Here is a 24128-nt window from a genome sequence, read left to right on the forward strand (position 1 = left end):
CGCTCCGCTCCGCCAGCCGCCCCACGAACTCCTTCGCTCAGCTGCGCTCCGCTCCGCCAGCTGCCCCACGAACTCCTTCACTCAGCTCCACGGCCCACAAGCAGCTCCTGCCATCCACACACTGCTCCGCGTCGAACTGCTTCACCAGCCGTCCCGCAAACTGCTCCACAATATATCTTCAGGCTCCCCCACTACTTAACACAACACTCAGTGATTTCAGCTCTTAGGTGAATTCAGCTTATAGTAGGGGAGCCCCAGTGCTGGTGCACTGTCAGCCCAAAGTGAGCTCAGCAGCCTATAACTAGACTTCTAATGAAATCAAAATTAGCTCTGATATTCCACAGTGGAGAGAGGAGGAAGTGCAATCAGCATGTAAGGCCCTCACCAAGGGGCCCATGCCACCAAGTACTACTACTTGTCCCCAGCCTCTCTCCATTCACACAGTTTTGGAACCCATGACCCTTGCCTAGCGAGTGCTACTTAGTTGATGGTGAATCCCTCCATCATAACAAAAGGCCACGTACAGTTCCAAGCACAGTTCCCATAATCAGGGTAATAACAATTTATTCTTCCTGCCCCAATAACAGAGACACTGGGGATCCCACAGCAGCCAAAGTGACCATTTGGGCAGCTATGGTCTCATTCTAGGCGTGGTGGGTGTGCCTATGCAAATGAGATCGGCCCCTGAAGTTCTTTTCCACAACTTGCCACACCTCACCACCAGATGTCAGGGTGGAGCTCATCCTGACACTGCTTACACTAACAAAATAGTAATGGATCTTGAGTGCATAATTAAGAACTACATTTCACTTGAATTACTAATAGGTTTTGTGCCAAAAGTTTTATTCAGCCCTTTTATTGCATACAAAACAAGTGATCTTTTTATGATGAATCTCTGTTAACAGGAATTTAGTAAATGTAGGAAATTTACTGTGGCAAGGGAAATTTAGGTAGGACAATAGGACAATCTTTTTAACTATAAGGATAGTTAAGCACTGACATAGGCTTCCAAGGGAGGTTGTAGAATCTCTGTCCTTGGAGGTTTTTAAGAACGGACTAGACAAACAGGGATGGTATAGTTAGTCCTGCATCAAGGGGGTGAGGGGAAGATGCTAGATTCCATCCCTACTTTTCTGTGATTCTGTGATCTTCAGTCTCTGTATTGCATGAACCTGAAAAGTCTTTCCCAACAAAAAAAAAGAGAGAAATCTATGAATTTTTGGAATGTAATTAAAATTTAAAGTAAAATAGGAGTCTTATGTACTTTTTTTAATGTCACATTTTTAGCACAATATGCTGTGCTAAAGGTCATTTATGATACAAAATGTTCATAGGTGCATAGATTTTAGCATAGATAGGGAGCGTCTAATCCAACCCTTAATACACACACAACAGCAGGCGTTCCCTCTCCCTTACTTTTCTTCAGTCTTATTTTCTCTTAAACACAGTGTTCCTAACATGTTCAATACTGTTTTCTCTGAAATACATCTGGTGATCATACAGTTTATAATTCATGTACACACTGTTCCAACCTGAAGCAAAGTGCTTTGCTAGCATGTGACTGATAACAGATCGAAGACGAAAGCTGAGTAATTCCTTGGAATCAGTGTTTTTCTTTGTTGTAATACATTTCTTTTATCAATAAACTTTTAAGAGCCTCGTTGATTCTCTATGTTGGGGTAGCCCATGGAAGCTTCACTGTCGCCTGGTGATTTGGTTCAAGACGGAGCATTGTAGGTCTGGGATATGGAGTCTTCATGTTAAATATGAAAGTAACTCAATTCTGATTCATTTTATATGAGATAGTTTTGACCCTCGGCTCCTTGCAAGGTGCTAGTGCTGCATGTGTAGGGTCTGGTGTGGGCCACACCTGTCCTAGTGGTGGTTCTATTGTGAGAGTGATAATTTCAGGATTTTCCCCCTATACCATATGCAGCCTGTATTTAATTTAAGTTGTGGGGCAAAATTTTGAAAAGCTAATGACTTAGGAGCCTGAGTCCCACTTTCAAAAGTGACGTAGGCATTTCGGAGCCTATATCTTATTGAAAGCCAATGAGAATTAGGATCCTTAGTGCCTAAACCACTTTTGAAAATGGGACTTGGGCTCCTAAATTAAGTGGATGCTTTTGAAAGTGTTACCCACAGTCACTGCTTTTTCATAAAGCCTAGTACTTCCTTATCCTTTCCATTACTACATGTCAAATGATTATAGACAATTACACTGTCTTCCCTTTGCCACCTCTTTTATAAGTTGCTCTTATCCTATTAATTTCTTTCACCTTTTCCATCTGGGACATGGCCTCTACTGCCACTTCGATTACTTATCATTAATTAGGACTGCAGATTTTTGCATACCTTTGCAGTCTCTTCAGTTTACCAAAGTCCGTTCTCTGTTGTGTGGCCCAAAACTGAACACAGCACTATTTTTTGCAACAGAAGTACATTCTGCATGTGTGTTTAATTTATCCATTATCACCTGCAGGTATATTTCTGCATTAATGCTCTTCATCTAGTCAGCTTTTGTTCTGGGTTTTATTTCTTTCTTGGTTGGAAGTGGGAAGGAGCTAGTATTATTTCCGTTCCAACTTTATTTTCTTTCTGCTATATTGAATCACTCCCCACTGGACTTAGCTCAGTTTTCCAAACGCTGCAGATTTTTCTGTAGTTTTGCTTAGGGTAAAATGTTCAAAAGTATCTAAGTAATTTAGGAGCCTTTGAAAGTTATATACCTCAAAATATGATGATATTAACAAATTATGTAATTACATCTTCCAGGTTATTCATTAATATTAAAGAATATTAGTCCCTATACAGAGGTCTGTGCAAAAATTGCTTAATACTTATCCTAGTTTGATTATGTGAATGTTTGATCCCTGTTTAGTAGGAAAGTTCAAGTACTAAATAGTAGTTTTATTAGCTGCTGGGAAATCTTCTATAGGAATGTCATCAGACTTTCCAGAGGCTGGTCAATAACCCACTGAAAGGTGTGACTGGGAGAGGTAAGGTGGGGAAAAGATACTATTTCCTTATTAGCACAAAAGTCTTGATTAATTTGCTGGCAGTACTTGGTAGGAACAGTTGGACAAAAATAATTGTTTGGGGTTTTGCAGGGGGATTTTTCCTGCTGTTTATCTCAATGAATCTGTGTTTCTTCTTTGTTGCCTGAATAAGGCTCTATGGGTGCTGTAGCTATGCCACTACAGCGCCGTAATGTAGACACTTCCTACAGCACTCAAAGGGTTTTTTCCCATTACAACAGACAATTCACCTCCCCAAGTGGCAGTAGCTAGGTTGACAGAAACATTCTTCCATTGACCTAGCCATGTGAACATTGGGGGTTAGTATAGCATAGTCGCAGCACTATTGAATACATTTGAATAATTGAGGAAATTTTCAGTGTACTTGATGGACATAACCCTTTTTTCAGGTAAGAGTGTTTTGGATAATTAAGGTTTACATAATCAAGACTGTGTTGTATATAAAGCTAAAGAATTACACTAAGAGAGGGAAAGCAAGAGCATCATGAAAACCTACTGTGCATGCATACGTTTCATTCCGTATCTGTGACTGATATGTTCATTTGCTCCGAAGGTGGTGTACACCTCCAACATATTGGGGTTGGGCTAGTCTGCAGTGTGAGATGTTCAAAGTCAGCCTGAAATATTCCAACATATAAAGTTTTTATAGCTCTCTTCCTCACCATCCCCCCATCTTTGAAATAGCTGTTTAGGTGTTCCTGTAATTATTTAATCAGTAAAATATAATGGTTCTTAAATCTGTTTTTATACATGCTAAATAACATTATAAGAACACTCTCAAAAAATGAGACACAGCACAGGTTACCAGAAAGTCAGCCATAAATGCATTGCAAGAAAATCTGATGACACTGCTGGCTTAATAGCTCTTCAGCTCATGTCCATGCTTTGTTCCCTACTCCTCCTGTGATTCCCTCTTAAAGCCCTGAAAATTTCCATTCTTCCCCTGCATTACTTCTCCAGCTAATAACTCTGTGTTTGGCTGACCATTCTGAGCTGGACATGGAGTTACTATATCAGTAGAAGGTGTTCATTGTCCCTTGGGCCAAATTCTAATCTCAAATTCAGTTCCTTACATAGTAATGTATTGTGCTTCCCACGAGAGAGTTAAGCCAGAAAGGGAAATATGACATGTGGAAAAGCTAAGCAAACAGTTTTGTGGGTAGAATAGAGCAGTTTTACTTCCATGGAAACTGCCCAATTAGATCTTAGCGTCTCGTTAAAACTAAATTTGAGAAATCTGATATATCGTGGGACCTGCTATATTCAGTCTGGAAGCAAAAACAAAGGAGTGAAAAAAGCAATACAATGGTAAGAACATGTAAAATGGGAACAGGAAGAGGAGGTAATTCAAGATATTGACAATATATTATTAATCTAAAATGTAACATGAAGAGCTAGTGCATTTACCCAGTGTAATTGTACTGCTGAGTGCCATTAGATTAAATAATTTGAGGATGAAAAATATTCTTCCTAATTTTTCCCTGTTATTTTAATACTGCGTTTTCATCTTGTATATGATAACAGTGCAGGTGAAGCTAATTTTCTAATTTAAATAATACATGTGATACAGCTACTTGGTTTCCAGACAAAGTGCTCCATCTACAGGTAGGATAACATTTTATTCAAAAGCTTTTCAGTATCTCATTTCATGTAGAATATTAGCAGTATGCTTCTTTTCTAGACCACAGTAGAGTTTGCAAAATTGATTCGATTTGTTCGACTGTGTGTCAGTGTAAATCCCACTGTAGATAGGCATGCATTTTACGGGCATGAGATCAGATTTTTTTTAAATATCAGTGTATATTGGGTCCATGCATGCACCTTGTGCTTCCTTATGCTGCCTAAAGGGGGAATTGGCTGTGACCCTCCTAGTTCAGTCTTCCTGACCATGGCAGTGCTATTTTTTCTTAAAATTTAAAATTTACCTTTTCAGTGAAGAATCTCCTTCTCTTCTCCCCAAATGTGGTCACTTTCCCTCCACCTTCATTCCTGTAGCCCACCAGAGGAAAAGGATGGAGGAAGAGAGACGTGCACCGACATAGCAGGGTAAAGTGCCTTGCACTGACCAACATGACGGGCTTCAAACACTCTGGATTTAAATCCTGCTCGATCTGCGGCAAACTCATTGGTCTGGTCGATGGGCATAGTCAAAGCCTATTCTTTGACGTTTGACATGTAAATCCTTCTGCTCAGGAAGTCATAATTCTAGAAATGTGTGACTGCAAGTGCATCTATTAGAGCAGAGGTTCTCAACCTTTCTCTTTCCCCCCAACATGCTACAAAAACTCTGCGGCCCATGTGTGCCGCAATAACTGGTTTTGTGCATATAAAAGCCAGGGGTGGCATTAGGGGGTAGCAAGCAGGACAATTGCCTGGGACCCCATGCCACAGGGGTCCCCCAGAAGCTACATTGCTCAGGCTTCAGCTTCAGCCCCGGGTGGTGGGGCTCAGGGACCTGGGCTTCAGCCCCATGTGGTGGGGCTTCGGCTTTCTCCCCTGGTCCCCAGTGAGTCTAATGCTGGCCCTGCTTGGAGGCCCCCATAAAACCTGCTCGAGGCCCCCTAGGATGGCCCCAGGCCCCTGGTTGAGAACCACTGTATTAAGGCAATTTATGTGTAGGACTTCAGACCCAGAGGAAGTTAATACTTCCAAAGAACGGTCAAAAGGGTCTTCATCCATGAACACACTCTTAACCACATCACACAACCCAGCAAAAGGCAGGAAAGAAGATACTATCAAAATTGGCACAGGCTACATTGAGGGCAACTGCCTCTGGCTTTAGCACCAGACGTCTCTACACCAGTATTGACGCCAACAGCCCCAACATTGGCATTGAGCTCAGTGTCCTCTCCCCCAATGCCAACAATGTCATTGTTATAGCCTGCACTGGCACCCTGACGTAAAGGTGGGACTGAAGGACAGCCAATTGGAGCCCAAGTTTGCCTTCAGGCATCAGGAGATATGGCTCTGTAAGGAGGAGAAGAAGCTTCATTCGTCCTAGGGCAAGGCATCCAAGTCTGCCACTCAATCAGAAATGATGCATAGTAAACTGTCACTGGCACAGACGAAGACACCAGTACTGACAACCACACCGATTAGAAGCCCAAGGTATGCCCTGATAGAATTATCGAGTTCCCCTCCAGGGACATTGTTGGTATTGGAGCAGCACCTGGCACCAGGACTTGAGCAGAGGCATTGCTCCATGGCATCGCTGTTCGAAAAGTCTTACCCTTCTTCACCATCACCATATTATGCTTTCCCTCTAGCATTAAGCAGGGGTGGCTGTCTTCTGCCTTCTTGTAGTACCGTAGGGGTGACACCAGAGATCGTTATCACATGGCACCAGTGTCAAGGAAACCTATAGTGCTTTTGGTCAATCACTGGCGACTGAGCCAGTGCCCATATGGCATGCTACCTTGGCCATACTGGGGGCTGTCATCATGAGTATCTTGCAGTGGATCGCCCTCAAGTATGTCCAGGAAGAGGAGGAGATCAGGCTGCCCGTGAACACCCAGGAGCTGGGGGTAGCAGATGGACAACAATATCCCCAGTGTCCACTGAAAGAATTGTCATTTTTGCCTGATGAGGCAGTTACACTAGCCCCTGTCCCCACAAGTGATGATTTTAAGACCTTTCAGATTTTCCTATCTTGTATCACAGAGACCTAGATATCAAATAAGTAGTAATACAAGAGAAATCCCAGAAACTCTTTGACATTTTGACTGCATCAGTCCCAGCTGGGGTTGCTCTCCCCATTAATGAGGGAAGCCAAAGGGCATTTCTGCCTCTCCTTCAGAACTCACAGATAATACAGCAGCCATGCACTACATAAACAAAAGAGCTCCAGCTCTTCGCCCCTCTGCCTGGACGCCATAAAATTCGGGACTTGGAATGTAGCGACCCCAATGGTCCTTCCTCCCTTGGGAGTTAGCAACAGTCTAGCAAACTTCCTGACCAGGGAAACTGTGACCCTTCATGAAAGGTCCTTACACAGGTTTGGCATAGGACTGGTATTCTGTCACTGCAGATCCCCCATATTAGACTTCTTTGATCTCAAGAACAACGCCAAGTGTCAGAATTTTGGCTCCAGAGGAGGCCTTAGTTTAGAATCATTGTCAGATGCCTTCCTTCTGCAATGGAACAGAGGCTGCTCTGCGCCTTTCCACTGATTACCCTGATCCCCAGGGTAATCGCCAAGATTGAAAGAGCAAAGCTAATCATTTTAATAGCTTCCTATTGACCAAGACAGTTTTGGATGACAGACTTCCTGCAGCTGTCCTTTCAGCTCTCAAACCAGCTTCCAGACCATCTGGATCTGATCTCAGTTTCAGGGCCAGATACTCCATGCAGACTAGACAGAGACTTCTCCTTACAAGTTCAGGAAATACTGTACAGAGCAGGAAAACATCTACCAGAAGGCTGTACCTAATGGAAGATGTTCTTAATATGCGACCTCACTAGAAGTTCATTCCTAAGCTGATCTCAGATGTGTATCAAAACACAGTCAACCACCTGTCTTTTTCCTGAAGCCACGCTCTGCACCGAAAGAAAAGAAGTTACACACATTGGATGTACCCAGGAGTTTGCTTTATTATATTGACAGGATCACACTGTCGCGCTTCTATTATTAGTTGTAATTGGGCATTGTAAAAGTCAAGCCATCTCTTCACCAAGAATATTGAAATTGATCATGTAATGTTACCAGGTGCTTGGTGTACTTCTGCCTCCAAACATCAAGGCTCACTCCACCCAAGCACAGGCTACATAGTGCAGCTACTTCAGAAATGTGCCACTATCAGAAATCAGCAATGTGGAGTAATCCATTGACCTTTGCCAAACACTAGGCCTTGGACTTAGTTGCTAGATCAGATGCCAAGTTCGGGAGAGAAATCCGTGTTCATATGATACAGCTGAAACTCCTCATTCCCACTGTCTTCAGGGGGCACTGCTTTCCAGTGGGATCCATCTCAATATATATTCAAAGAAGAAAGAATGGTTACTTAATCTATAACAACAGTGATCTTCGAGATGATGTCAGTATGGATCCCTCCACCCACCTTCTCTTCCTGCTCTTCAGAGTTCTCAGCTACCACAGTCTTTGAATTGCGAGAGAACTTGGGAGGGAGAGGGAGGGCTGCTTCTTCCTTTATGCCCTTACATGGGAACACAAAGAGGCACAGGGTGCATGTGAAACACCGACAGACGTTGTAGTTTAAAAAACTCCATGCATAAGGCACATATATAGCTACACTGGCATCCACATGACTACTACATCTCAAAGACCCACAGTTATTGTAAGGTAAGTAACCATTTACCAGCTGTAGATTTTTAAGTACCAAATATATCAATATCATTCTCTAGTCCTTATCTGGATGTGTTTAATTTTATGGTTAAAATAGGAAATATTTTTCATCATGTATGCAACAGCTGTGGAATAAGTGTATATATGTTCTTTAATAGGGTTACTGGTCTAACAGAAAAGGGGGCAAAGCAAAGTGATATATCTTGATTTTTAGTAAGGCTTTTCATACAGTTCCACATAACATTCTCATAACCAAACTAGGGCGATGTGGTTTAAATGAAATTTCTGTAAGATGGGTGCACAACTGGTTCTCAAAGAGTAGTTATCAATGGTTCGACGTGAAATTTGGAGGGTGTATCTAGTAGGGTCCCATGGGGCTCAGTCCTGGGTCCAGTACTAGTCAATATTTTGCTAACTGAATATGAGTCAACAATGTCATGCATTAATGACTTGGATAATGGAATGCAAAATATGCTTATAGAATTTGCAGATGATACTAAACTGGAAGGTATTGCAAGCATTTTGGATGACAGGATAAGAATTCAAAACAATCTTCACAAATTGGAGAACTGGTCTGAATTTAGCAAGATGAAAATTCAATGAAGATAAGTGCAAAATACAGCATTTATGAAGTAAAAATCAAGTGCACAACTACAAAATAGGGAATAACTGGCTAGGTGGGAGTACTTCTGAAAAGGATATGGGGTTATAGTGGATCACAAATTCAGTATGGGTGATCAATGTGATACAGTTGCAAAAGAGGCTAATATAATTCTGGGGTGTATTCACAAGAGTGTTGAATGTAAGCCGTGGGAAGTAATTGTCCCTCTAGAGTCTGCACTGGTGAGGCCTCAGCTGGAGTGCAGTGTCCAATTCTGGGTGCCACATCTTAGGAAAGATGTGGATAAATTGGAGAGAATCCAGAAGAGAGCAACAAAAATGATAAAAGGTTTAGAAAATCTCATGTAAGAGGAAAGGTTAAAAAAACTGGGCATATTTGGTCTTGAGAAAAGTAGACTGAGTGGGGGACATAACAGTCTTCAAATATGTTAAGGGGTGTTATAAAGAGGACAATGATCAATTGTTCTCCATGTTCACTGAAGGTAGAACAAGAAGAAATTGACTTAATCTACAGAAAGGGAGATTTAGGTTAGGTGTTGGGGGGGGAAATTCTAACATATTTAAGATCTGAAATAGGCTTCCCAGGGTGGTTGTGGAATCCCCATTATTGGAGGCTTTTTAGAACAGACTGGACAAACAACTGTCAGGGATGGTCGAGGTCTTGCCTCAGTGCAGGGGACTTGACTTGATACCTCTTGAGATCCCTTCCAGCCCTACATTTCTCTGATTCCATGTTTTAAAGCAACTTAATGTTAATCTCTTGTTTAGATGGATACGAAGTTTGATAGGCCCAACATTTCACTGATTTTAAAAGTTAATGTTTGTTTTCCTTTTAATTGACATTTGTGTTTTGAAATAAACTGTAATCCCTCCCCCTTACATTGCTAAAATCCTAGCTCCTCATCAGTGGCAATTCATATATTACAAACCCACAGTTCTGGATTTCTGCATGTCTGTGATCTCAAGCATAACACTTCAGGCTGTCTCTCCACTCACGCCTGTCTTTTCTATTAAAATGAGCGGGTGGGGCTTTTCATACACAGGAATTTTGCTCTGAAATGTACAAGACTCCTGATTTCTGAATGCTTTCATTCTGCCTGCCCACTTACAGAAGCAGAGCAGACGTGCAGAATGGAGGGATGGTGCAATATATGTGTGCTTGCGTGACATAAATATTCATTTCCTCAAGCCAAAACAGAACCATTAATTTTACTTTTTAGGCCCTCTGGCCGTTACAGTGCCCCTATAAACCAAAAGTCAGATTAAAAGAGTAGAAAATAATTTCTTTTGCAAGTGCTGGAAAACCAAAAGAGTAGAAAATAATTTCTTTTGCAAGTGCTGGAAAACCAAACTTTTTTATACATAGTTACTTGGGACCTGAGCCTCCTCTCATCTACTACTCAGCATAATCAAGGGGATTCCTTGTGTTACTACTCCCTGCAGTAGTGGGTGACCACAAGATCAGACCCTTACATTGTGACATTTTAAGCTTTTAAAACCATTTGTATTGCATGCTCCAGTAATATCTTTTTTGCCCACCCCATTTTTATTATTTTAATAAATGGCTTTCCTTTCAAGGATGTAGAAAGGACTTTATTTATCTCTTATGTGACATCCTGACCCATATTTTAAAACATTTTATTTTTATTTTTCCATAGGTCCTCCCATGCCATCCTCTTCATCTAGTCCATCCGTCATTGAACATTTACATTCCCTTCCTCCATCACCCAATCGCCATGACAACCAGAGGTGGTTGCTAAGTACTAATGCCATCCAGCCAGTTCAGGACTCTGATACAGATGAGGACTATACTGCCAGCACTTATCTAGTACAGACCGGTACTGTTTCAGTTTTCCCCCCAGATCATGGTAAGAAGAGGACAACTTGTCCATAGTTTGAATGCACTTTCTTATTTTCCATCCTGTTATAAAGCAGTCTGATACGAGTGAAGGAGATTAAAATCATTCAGTATTTTAAATTAATCTTCCCTTTAATTTTCACAAGTGATTGTGTACTTTCAAGAATGCAGAATAAGCAAGAGTAGAAATTGACCTTTTGTGGTATATAAGATGAAAGTAGTTTATCTAAATTATTTTTGAAGTAGTAATCACATACAGCAAGAACCACTAATTGTACATTTTGTATTATAACTCACAGCGCAGGTCTGACTGCCCTACATTTATGGTTCTTTTCAAATGGTAAGCTGAAGTTTGTTAAACTGACATGATATTTAGCTTCAACATTTTGTGGGTATGTCCTACTGACTAACTTCCACAAATGCAGAGGTCCCAGACATGTTGGGGCTGATGTGGTTTTACTGCCAAGAAGGGCAGGATTTGGGGAACTCATGCAGCCTTGGAACACACACTGTCAAGGTGGATGAGGCTTTTTTTAAACAACTAACAAAATCATCCAAATCACAGGACTTGGTAGTGATGGGGGACTTCAACTACACAGACATCTGTTGGGAAAATAACACAGCAGGGCACAGATTATCCAGCAAGTTCTTGGAATGTATTGGAGACAATTTTTTATTTCAGACGGTGGAGAAAGCTACTAGGGGGAGGCTGTTCTAGACTTGATTTGACAAATAGGGAGGAACTGGTTGAGAATTTGAAAGTGGAAGGCAACTTGGGTGAAAGGGATCATGAAATGGTAGAGTTCATGATTCTAAGCAATGGTAGGAGGGAGAACAGCACAATAAAGACAATGGATTTCAAGAAGGCAGACTTTAGCAAACTCAGGGAGATGGTAGGTAAAATCCCATGGGAATCAAGTCTGAGGGGAAAAACAAATGAAGACAGTTGGCAGTTTTTCAAAGAGACATTATTAAGGGCACAAGAGCAAACTATCCCACTGCATAGGAAAGTAGGGCAAGAGACCACCCTGGCTTAACCAAGAGATCTTCAATGATCTAAAACTCAAAAAAGTGTCCTACAAAAAGTGGAAACTCGGTCAAATTACAAAGGATGAATATAAACAAGTAACACAAGTGTGTAGGGACAAATTTAGAAAAGCCAAGGCACAAAATGAGATCAAACTAGCTAGGGACATAAAAGGAAACAAGAAAACATACTACAAATACATTAGAAGCAAGAGGAAGACCAAGGATGGAGTAGGCCCATTACTCAATGAGGGGGGAAAGACAATAACAGAAAAAGTGGAAATGGCAGAGATGCTTAATGACTTCTGTTTCGGTTTTCACCAAGAAGATTGATGGTGATTGGACATCTAACATGGTGAATGCCAGTGAAAATGTGGTAGGATCAGAATCTAAAATAGGGAACAAACAAGTCAAAAATTACTTAGACAAGTTACAAAGAGTCCTGTGGCACCTTATAGACTAACAGATGTATTGGAGCACAGAGGGGCATTGCTGGCACATGATGGTGTAGATTACATTGGTGATGGTCACGTTAACACCACCCTATACGGAAAACACACCGACCGCTATGCCTACCTTCATGCCTCCAGCTTCCATCCCGGACACACCACACGATACATTGTCTACAGCCAAGTGCTGAGGTACAACTGCATTTGCTTCAACCTCTCAGACAGAGACCAACACCTACAAGATCTTCACCAAGCATTGTCAAAACTACAATACCCACAGAAGGAAATAAGGAAACAGATCAACAGAGCCAGACGTACCCAGAAGCCTCCTGCTGCAAGACAAGCCCAAGAAAGAAACCAACAGAACTCCACTGGCTATCGCATACAGTCCTCAGCTAAAACCTCTCCAATGCATCATCAGTGATCTACAACGCATCCTGGACAACGATCCCTCACTTTCACAGGCCTTGGAAGGCAGGCCAGTTCTCGCCCACAGGCAACCTGCCAACCTGAAGCATATTCTCACCAGCAACTACACACCGCACCATAGTAACTCTAACTCAGGAACCAATCCATGCAACAAACCTCGATGCCAGCTCTTCCCACATATCTACACTAGCGACACCATCACAGGACCTAACCAGATCAGCCACACCATCACTGGTTCATTCACCTGCACGTCCACCAATGTAATCTATGCCATCATGTGCTAGCAATGCCCCTCTGCTATGTACTTCGGCCAAACTGAACAGTCCCTACATAAAAGGATAAATGGACACAAATGAGATATTAGGAATGGCAATATAAAAAAACCTGTAGGAGAACACTTCAACCTCCCTGGACACACAATAGTAGATTTAAAGGTAGCCATCCTGCAGCAAAAAAACTTCAGGACCAGACTTCAAAGAGAAACTGCTGAGCTTCAGTTCATTTTCAAATTTGATACTATCAGCTCAGGATTAAACAAAGACTGTGACTGGCTAGCCAATTGCAAAAGCAGTTTCTCCTCCCTTGGTGTTCACACCTCAACTGCTAGAAGAGGGCCTCATCCTTCCTGATTGAACTAACCTCGTTATCCCTAGCCTGATTCTTGCTTGCATATTTATACCTGCCTCTGGAAATTTCCACTACATGCATCTGACAAAGTGGATGTTCACCCACGAAAGCTTATGCTCCAATACGTCTGTTAGCCTATAAGGTGCCAGAGGACTCTGCCGCTTTTACAGACCCAGACTAACACAGCTACCCCTCTGATATAAGACAAGTTAGATGTCTTCAAATCACCAGGGCCTGATGAAATGCATCCTAGAATACTCAAAGAGCTGACTGAGGAGATATCTGAGCCATTAGCAATTATCTTTGAAAAGTCATGGAAGATGGGAGACAATCCAGAAGACTGGAAAAGGGCAAATATAGTGCCCATCTATAAAAAGGGAAATAAGGACAACCCGAGGAATTACAGACCAGTCAGCTTCACTTCTGCACCCAGAAAGATAATGGAGCAAATAAGTAAGCAATCAGTTCGCAAACACCTAGAAGATAATAAGGTGATAAACAACAGTCAGCATGGATTTGTCAAGAACGAATCATGTCAAACCAGCCTGATAGCTTTCTTTGACAGGGTAACAAGCCTTGTAGATGGGGGGAATCAGTAGTAGATGTGGTATATCTTAACTTTAGTAAGGCTTTGGATACTGTCTCACATGATCTTGTCATAAACAAATTAGGGAAATGCAACCTAGATGGAACTACTGTAAGGTGGTTGCATAATTGGTTGGAAAACTGTTCCCAGAGAGTAGTTATCAGTGGTTCACAGTCATGCTGGAAGGGCATAATGAGTGGGGTCCCGGAAGGATCGGTTCTGGATCCGGTTCTTTTCAATATCTTCAGCAGTGATCTAAATAATGGCATAGAGTACACTTATAAAGTTTGCGGATGATACGAAGCTCGGAGGGGTTGCAAGTGCTTTGGAGGATAGGATTAAAATTCAAAATGATCTGGACAAACTGGAGAAATGGTCTGAAGTAAATAGGGTGAAATTCAATAAGGACAAATGCAAAGTACTCCACTTAGGAAGGAACAATCAGTTGCATGCATACAAAATGGGAAATGACTGCTTCGGAAGAAGCAATGCAGAAAGGGACCTGGGGGTCGTAGTGGATCACAAGCTAAATAAGAGTCTACAGTTTAACGCTGTTGCAAAAAAAGCAAATATCATTCTGGGGTGTATTAGCAGGAGTATTGTAAGCAAGACACGAAAAGTAATTCTTCCGCTCTATTCCGTGCTAATTAGGCCTCAACTGGAATATTGTGTCCACTTCTGGGTGCCACATTTCAGGAAAAAGATGTGGAAAAAATGGAGAAAGTGCAGAGAAGAGCAACAAAAATGATTAAAGGTCTAGAAAACATGACCTCAAGAGGGAAGATTGAAAAAATTGGGTTTGTTTAGTCTGGAGAAGAGAAGACTGAGAGGGGACATAACAGTTTTCAAGTACAGAAAAGGTTGTTACAAGGAAGAGGGAGAAAAAATGTTCTGCTTAACCTCTGAGGATAGGACAAGAAGAAATTGGCTTAACTTGCAGCAAGGGCGGTTTAGGTTAGACATAGGAAAAACTTCCTGTCAGAGTGGTTAAGCACTGGAATAAATTGCCTAGGGAGGTTGTGGAATCTCCATCATTGGGGATTTTTAAGAGCAGGTTGGACAAACACCTGTCAGGGATGGTCTACATCAGTGGTTCTCAAAGCCGATCCGCCACTTGTTCAGGGAAAGCCCTTGGTGCGCCGGACCAGTTTGTTTACCTGCAGCGTATGCAGGTTTGGCCGATCGCAGTTTCTGCTGGCTGCGGTTCGCCGCTCCAGGCCAATGGGGGCTCCGGGAAGGGCGGCCAGCACGTCCCTTGGCCCGCGCCGCTTCCCGCAGCCCCCATTGGCCTGGAGCGGCAAACCACGGCCAGTGGGAGCCGCGATCGGCCGAACCTGCAGATGCGGCAAGTAAACAAACCGGTCCGGCACGCCAGGGGCTTTCCCTGAATAAGCGGCGGACCGACTTTGAGAACCACTGGTCTAGATAATATTTAGTTCTGCCTTGAGTGCAGGGGACTGGACTAGATGACCTTTTGAGGTCCATTCCAGTTCTATGATTCTAAGTTGTATTCCTGTAACCAAATATGTAAGATGGCTGTGTGATGAGAGTGGGGGCAGTAACTCCAAAGCACATCATTCCATACCTCCCATCTTTCAACCTACCAATGTATAACATAAGTAATCAAAATATGTGATGACCAAAATGCAGAACACCTGTGTTTGCTTGTTCACCATGCCATAATAAATAGAATATGGTGGTTGTAAACCTTGAGTTTTAAAGGTTTTTTTAGTGTATGAATTAAACCAGTTTTTAAAATCAGCAAACTGGAAAAACAAATTATATATCATGCATAACAATGAGGACCCACCCCAAGTGGGTGATCAGAAGGGCTTAATATCCAAACCTACAGTGTGTCAGCTTGATGTTGACCATTTGAGCTCAAGGAATAACTGTTATTGTCTATATGAACTCGGGGGGGGACTTCACACATGCTTTCCCAGTTGGCTATAGACCTATTTGCTATATAGCAGCAGAATGTTACAGAGCATAAATACTAAGTTCTGTTCCTGGTTCTGAGGGAAGTGTGGTGGTGTGGTTAAAGCAGTGGTTGGTTAGAGACAGGATAGCAAAGCACATAGATTTTGCACCTTCACTTGGAAAGGCAGTGTGCCTGAGTAGGTAAGAGCTAGAGCTGCTATATTAGTGACCTGGTTCAAGATTTTGAAAAGTAATAGTAATTTTGGGTACTATAATTTTTGGGTGCTCAACTTGAGACATTTCAGAGAGGTCCGATTTTCAGAATCTGGAAGCTGAATGCTTTCTGAAAATTAGTCCCTTTAAAACTATCTCAAATTGACCAACCAAAAATTAAGGCATTGTATTAATTGGATTTCGGGGCTGTACCGGGGTGGTCACCCCGCTCCAGCCCTGAAGGGGTAAAAACAGCCCTGGGGAGAACAGCTGGGGGAAGCTGAGTGCGTAGCTGACCACAGCTGTGACCAGCTCAATCAGGGCCCAGCTGGCTTTTATAAGAGGGCTGTGAGCCAGGAGCAGAAGAAGAGTCTCACTCTAGCCCTAGAGTGGGAAGGGCTAGCTGCCTGGGAGCAAAGTACCTAGAGCCGGAGCAGTGCTGGGGAAGGGCAAAGGGAGCTGGGAAGCTCCAGCCTGGTAAACCTCCAGGTTGCAGGCCTTAGTGAAGGCCTACAAAGGTACTGGGGCTGCAGAGGGGCAGCCTGAGGATAGGCAAAGACAGCAGGTCCTAATCTCCTTGCTAATGATGAGTGGCCTTTACAGACTGCAGTCTGTCCCAGTGAGCGGGGGCTAGATGATGACTGGCAGTAGCCACTGAGGCAAGGTGGGTTTAGAGCAGAGATGGGCAAACTATGGCCCACGGGACCCTCCTGCTCAGCCCCTGAGCTCCTGGCCTGGGAGTCGAGTCCCTGGCCCCACCCCTGCTGTTCTCCCCTCCCCCACAGCCTCACATTGCCATGCTGCCAGCGCTGTGCTCGGGGTGGTGAGCTCCTGGGGCAGTGCAGGTGCAGAGCCCAGCCTGACCCGGTGCTCTGAGCTGCGCTGTGTGTGGCTGGCTCCAGGCAGAGCGGTAAGGCGGCAGGGAGCGGGGGTGTTGGATAAAGGGCAGGGGAGTTTCGGGGGGGGGGGCGTGGACAGGGGTCGAGGTGGTCAGAGGGGATAACGGGGGTTGAATGGGGGTAGGGGTCCAGGGGGAGGCAATCAGGAAGGAGGGGGGGTTGGATGGGGCAGCAGGGGACAGTCAGGGGCAGGGGTTCCGGGTGGCAGGGGGCAGTCAGGGAGAAGGGGTGGTTGGATGAGGGCAGGGGTCCCGGGAGGGGGGGCAGTCAGGAATGAGAGGAATGGTTGGATGGGGTGGGGGGGCAGTCAGGGGTGGGGGTTCTGGGGGCGGTCAGGGGACAGAGAGTGGGGTGGATGGGGTAGGGATCCTGGGGGGGCCGTCAGGGAACCGGTGGATTGGATGGGGCAGAAGTCCGGGGGGGGGGGGGGGCGTCAGGAGGCGAGAAGCCGGGGGAGGATATGGGGTGGGGTCGGGTCATTCCTGGCTGTTTGGGGAGGCACAGCCTCCCCAAACTGGCCATCCATACAATTTCCAAAACCTGATGCAGCCCTCAGGCCAAAAAGTTTGTCCACCCCTGGTTTAGAGTGTTGGGGGTTCCCCTGAGAGGGGAGACCAAGATTGTGGGGCACTGCGGTGGGCAGAACCCCAGGGTAAGGGCGCTTCATTTACAGGGGCCCAAAAATGTTAACGTAACCTAGTCCTTTCCAACATTAAATATTGTTAAACAGGGTTCAGAGTTTGGTATATAGAGATCTCAGCCTGCTTAGTACCATGGCGCAAACATCCTTTTAACCTTTTTATTAAAGATACAGAAAAGAAGGGAAAACATGAAAGCATTTGAAATGTAAAGTACTAAGTAAAGCTTTCATTTTAACAGGTTTCAAAGTAGCAGCCATGTTAGTCTGTATCCGCAAAAAGAAAAGGAGTACTTGTGACACCTTAGAGACGAGCAAATTTATTTGAGCATAAGCTTTCGTGAGCTACAGCTCACTTCATCGGATGCATTCAGTGGAAAATACAGTGGGGAGTTTTTATATACACAGAGAACATGAAACAATGGGTGTTACCATACACACTGTAATGAGAGTGATCAGGTAAGGTGAGCTATTGCCAGCAGGAGAGAAAGAGGAAAAAACAAACAAACAAACCTTTTGTAGTGATAATCAAGGTGGGCCATTTCCAGCAGTTGACAAGAACGTGTGAGGAACAGTATGGGAGGGGGGAAATAAACATGTGGAAATAGTTTTACTTTGTGTAATGACACATCCACTCCCAGTCTTTATTGAAGCCTAATGTAATGGTGACCAGTTTGCAAATTAATTCCAATTCAGCAGTCTCTCATTGGAGTCTGTTTTTGAAGTTTTTTGTTGAAGAATTGCAACTTTTAGGTCTGTAATCGAGTGACCAGAGAGATTGAAGTATTCTCCGACTGGTTTTTGAATGTTATAATTCCTGACGTCTGATTTGTGTCCATTTAATCTTTTACATAGAGACTGTCCAGTTTGACCAATGTACATGGCAGAGGGGCATTGCTGGCACATGATGGCATATATCACATTGGTAGATGTGCAAGTGAATGAGCCTCTGATATTGTGGCTGATGTGATTAGGCCCTATGATGATGTCATGGGACATAGTCGGCAACGGGCTTTGTTGCAAGGATAGGTTCCTGGGTTAGTGTTTTTGTTGTGTGGTTGCTGGTGAGTATTTGCTTCAGATTGGGGGGCTGTCTGTAAGCAAGGACTGGCCTGTCTCCCAAGATCTGTGAGAGTGATGGGTCGTGCTTCAGGATAGGTTGTAGATCCTTGATGATGCCCTGGAGAGGTTTTAGTTGGGGGCTGAAGGTGATGGCTAGTGGCGTTCTGTTATTTTCTTTGTTGGGCCTGTCCTGTGACAGCCCCCAAACCTGAAGCAAATACTCACCAGCAACCACACACCACATAACAAAAACACTAACCCAGGAACCTATCCTTGCAACAAAGCCCATTGCCAACTGTGTCCACATATCTATTCAGGGGACACCATCATAGGGCCTAATCACATCAGCCACATTATCAGAGGCTCATTCACCTGCACATCTACCAATGTGATATATGCCATCATGTGCCAGCAATGCCCCTCTGCCATGTACAAGAACAAGTTAAAAATTATTTAGTCAAGTTAGATGTCTTCAAGTCACCAGGACCTGATGAAATACATCCTAGAATATCTTAGAGCTGGCTGCGGATATATCTGAGCCATTAGCAATTATCTTTGAAAACTTGTGGGAGAGATTCCAGAGCACTGGAAAAGGGCGAATATAGTGCCCATCTGTAAAAAGGGAAATCATTGCAACCTGGGAAATACAGACCAGTCAGCTTCACTTCGGTATCCAAAAAGATAATGGAGCAAATAATTAAGCAATCAATTTGCAAGTACCTCAAGATAATAAGGTGGTGATAAGTAAGTCAGCATAGATTTGTCAAGAACAAATCATGTCAAACCAACCTAATAGCTTTCTTTGACAGGGTAACAAGCCTTGTGGATGTGGGAAGGGGAATGGTATATGTGATATATCTTGACTTGAGAAAGGCTTTTGTTACTGTCTCACATGCCCTTCTCGTAAACAAACTAATGAAATGACAACCTAGATGGAGCTACTATAAAGTAGGTACATGCTAGTTGGAAAACCATTCCCAGAATATAGTTATCAGTGATTCACAGTCAAGCTAGAAGGGCATATCAAGTGAGGTCCTGCTGGGATCAGCTCTGTTTAGTATCTTCTTCAGTGATTTTAGATAATGGCGTACAGAGTTCACTTATAAAGTTTGTGGACGATACCAATTTGGGAGGGATTGCAAGTGCTTTGGAGGATAGGATTAAAATTCAGAATGATCTGGATAAACTGGAGAAATGGCCTGAAGTAAATAGGGTGAAATTCAATAAGGACAAATGAAAAGTACGCCACTTAAGAGGGAACAATCAGTTACATACGTACAAAATTGGAAATGACTGCCTAGGAAGGAGTACTGCTAAAAGGGATCTGTGGGTCACAGTGATCACAAGCTAAATATGAGTCAACGATAAAATACGGTTACAAAAAAAAGCAAACATCATTCTGGGCTGTATTGGCAGGAGTGTTGTAAGCAAGACACAAGAATTAATTCTTCCACTCTACTCCACACTGATTAGGCCTCAACTGGAGTATTTTCTCCAGTTCTGAGTGCCACATTTCAGGAACGGAGTGGACAAATTGGAGAAAGGGCAGAGAAGAGCAACAAAAATGATTAAAGGTTTAGAAAACATGACCTATGAGGAAAGATTGAAAAAATTGGGTTTATGTAGTCTGGAGAAGAGAAAACTGAGAGGGGACATGATAACAGTTTCCAAGTACATAAAAGGAGGAGGGTGAAAAAATGTTCTTTTTAACCTCTGAGGATAGGACAAGAAGCAATGGGCTTAAATTGCAGCAAGGGCAGTTTAGGCTGCACATTAGGAACAACTTACTGACTGTCAGACTCTTTAAGCACTGGAATAAATTGCCTAGGAAGGTTGTGGAATCTCCATCATTGGAGATTTTTATGAGCAGATTAGACAAACTTGTCAGGAAAGGTCTAGATAATACTTAGTCCTGCAATGAGTGCAGGGGACTGGACTAGATGACCTCTCAAGGTCCCTTCCAGTGCTGTGATTCTATGAGGTGGAGCTGTTGCTGCTGCTGTAAATCCAACCTCATTCCATCTCAGGTGGCTTTTGGGATTCAGATGGATCTGATAGATGACAATGTCATCTGAATCCCTCTCTTGGGCCTGGTCTGGCCAGGACATCTCTCGGGATCAGCATGACAAAGGCCTGGGATCCCAGGAAATGATGTGGGTGGTGGCAGCCATGATGGTGAAGCTTACTCCGGTAGCCTCTATTTGTTTTTCTGTTTGTATTCTTCCCCACAGTCTCTTTCTGTAAGGACCCAAAGAGGGAGTTGATGGGTGAGATAGCTTATCCCCTCCTTGTGTTGTCTACCAATTAGGCCTAACATCCAACACATCAATTTTGGTTCATAAATTTCCAGTTCCACATCTTGTTTTTACCAAGCATGATTTCAACATTGTCCTTGAACTATATCAGTAAGACTTTTTGTTTAGATTAATTTAATCTTTCTGTCTCCCTATCATCCTTTTCGTATCAACATTTGTTACTATAGTTATTGTGACACCTTATGAACTTTTACATACCTTTTATAGTTGAGCTTACCATTAGGGTAAATTTGTCTGCCCAATCATCACAAAATAATTCAAAATAACTAGTCACTTCTGAAATACTTGGCCCTGAGTTCAGTTGTCAACTGTAACTGAAGTGACCTGTGCAACCTCTTAGTGAATTTATTTGTAATATGGGGGAATGATGTTGGGCTCTGTCAAGGTTCCTCCCCCACTCTGAACTCTAGGGTACAGATGTGGGGACCTGCATGAAAAACCTCCTAAGCTTATCTTTACCAGCTTAGGTCAAAACTTCCCCAAGGTACAAAATATTCCACCCGTTGTCCTTGGACTGGCCGCTACCACCACCAAACTAATACTGGTTACTGGGGAAGAGCTGTTTGGACGCGTCCTTCCACCCAAAATACTTCCCAAAACCTTGCACCCCACTTCCTGGACAAGGTTTGGTAAAAAAGCCTCACCAATTTGCCTAGGTGACTACAGACCCAGACCCCTTGGATCTTAAGAACAATGAACAATCCTCCCAACACTTGCACCCCCCCTTTCCTGGGAAATGTTGGATAAAAAGCCTCACCAATTTGCATAGGTGACCACAGACCCAAACCCTTGGATCTGAGAACAATGAAAAAGCATTCAGTTTCTTACAAGAAGACTTTTAATAAAAATAGAAGTAAATAGAAATAAAGAAATCCCCCCTGTAAAATCAGGATGGTAGATATCTTACAGGGTAATTAGATTCAAAAACATAGAGAACCCCTCTAGGCAAAACCTTAAGTTACAAAAAAGATACACAGACAGAAATAGTTATTCTATTCAGCACAATTCTTTTCTCAGCCATTTAAAGAAATCATAATCTAACACATACCTAGCTAGATTACTTACTAAAAGTTCTAAGACTCCATTCCTGGTCTATCCCCCACAAAGACCGACTATAGACAGACACACAGACCGTTTGTTTCTCTCCCTCCTCCCAGCTTTTGAAAGTATCTTGTCTCCTCATTGGTCATTTTGGTCAGGTGCCAGTGAGGTTACCTTTAGCTTCTTAACCCTTTACAGGTGAGAGGAGCTTTCCCCTGGCCAGGAGGGATTTCAAAGGGGTTTACCCTTCCCTTTATATTTATGACAGGCTTCCATCCAGAATAAGTTATGAAGACTTCCTCAGTATTAAGGGCTCTAAGGTGCACAAAAATGTAAAAGGATCATGATGTCCTGGGGTTTTTTTCCCTCACTCTAACTCTTTCATGTCTGCAGAACATTGCCTGACTTGGCAATGCAGCAAAACAGGCATTCTGATTCAGCTGAAATACAGATCATCTTGGAAAAGTCAGTACATAATGAGCAGGGCTTCAGGTTTCTCACCGTGCAGAAAAAGCCACAGATGCTCATTTTGTCTGTGACTTCTCTGTGTGTCCATGACTTATAGCAGGAAGGATCTCCATGAGTTGCCCCCCGACCTGATGCAGAGAGCAGGCCCTGGGGAGGAGGGTGTCGAAGAGCAAGCCCACCCTGTACTCACCCTGCAGCAACAGCTCCTGTGGGGCTGGGCCCAGAAAACATTGCAACCTGGCAAACAGGGTTGCAGTGCCACTCACTGAAATTCCCCCCCATGCCTCGTGACAGAGGGGCAGCACAGCCAAACCTGAATAGTGCTGTGCTCCATGTGCCAGGTCACAACACCTGAAGCAGATAGCTGGGCCCAGCCCAGAGGAACACAGGAGCTGCCCATGCCCAAGGTGAGTGTGGGGCAGGACTGGGATATCCCCTCTCCCACAAGTGTGTCCCCTCCTCATTAGGGTTGCGGTGCCAGGGCAAAGGGCGCTGCTGTAGTCCCCCTCATTTGTCAAGGCATTTTGTAATCAAAAATCACAGAGCAGGCGCTACGTGACTTTTACTATGCTTACCATGACTGCTCTGTGATTTTTTTTTTTTATTAAAAAAATAAATGCTGTGACAAATCTGCAGCCCTAACAGTGAAAGATCTAAAGAATCCACCGTTCCTTCCTTTGCCCACAAAAGCGGGGGGAGTGCATTACCAAGGAGAGGCTGCTCTAATGCTGAGTGGCTCAATTGTTGCCCTCTAGATCTGTGAGGAAATATTCCCTTCCCCAGGTTTCTTGCAAATCTCCACAGCACACAGCCGCGTAGTTCAGGATGGATACCAGCAGTCAGATTTAGCAAAGACTATTATTTGCTTTGTAGTAGAGTTGTTGTGGAGTAGCTTAGTGTCTTCAAAGTACTTTTAAAAGGAGAGCTATGGCTGGCAGTCCAAAATTTAAACCTTCCTCCTATGTTTACATATCCCCTAGGGGAAAAAACCAGTTATATTTGGGCTTTCAAATGTTAAATGTATTGTTGTTTGAGAAAATAAAAAAATAGACATATTTAAAACTTGTTTGAATTTGCAACCAGCTGTGACAAGGGCTGTGATCATTAAACTCTTATAATTAACAAGCATTGGAGGAAAAAAATGGACATAGAATCAATATGATTTGTCCTGCATGTAGTGACTGTGCGACCATCATAGAATTCATGGCACATGCACTGCAAAGCACTACACAGTATTTAAAACATTAATTCCAGTTGTCTTACATATGAGTCACAAAGACTGAAAATTGACTTAAGGAGAAAACAGAAGGGAAATCATAAATAGCAAAGTATTGAGCCTAGGAAAGGAGTGTAATGGGACACTGCAGGTATTGGTGTAAAGTACAAGTCTTATTCCTTGACCATATGCAGTAGAAAGAGGCTGAAGATAAAATTTGCACATGGTACTAAAGTGAGAGGAAAGGACAGAGGAAATAAAAATTAAATTGCTAAGGGCATGTTCAAAGCAAGATAGGCCCCAATTTAGCAAAACACTTTTAGACACATGCTTAACTTTAAACATATGTTTAAGTCCATTGGGTTTAAAGTTAAATGAATGTTTCTTCTTTGAGTGATGGTCCCTGTGTGTATATAACTCT

General features: G+C 43.2%; 1 protein-coding gene across 2 annotated transcripts in view; it reads left to right on the forward strand.

The window, feature by feature from the left end:
• Positions 1 to 24128, forward strand: part of TENM3 (teneurin transmembrane protein 3) — a 615209-nt gene that overhangs the window by 336933 nt on the left and 254148 nt on the right. The window contains exon 5 of one of the 2 annotated variants that reach the window (XM_084626411.1): positions 10620 to 10829. The exons of the other annotated variant lie outside the window; for it this stretch is intronic. Coding sequence (XP_084482537.1) covers positions 10620 to 10829 — 210 coding nt within the window. The remainder of the gene's footprint in view (positions 1 to 10619; positions 10830 to 24128) is intronic. 2 annotated transcript variants of the gene reach the window in all.

The sequence above is a fragment of the Lepidochelys olivacea genome (assembly GCF_965140295.1).
Source record: "Lepidochelys olivacea isolate rLepOli2 genome assembly, chromosome: 4".
NCBI lineage: Eukaryota > Metazoa > Chordata > Testudines > Cheloniidae > Lepidochelys > Lepidochelys olivacea.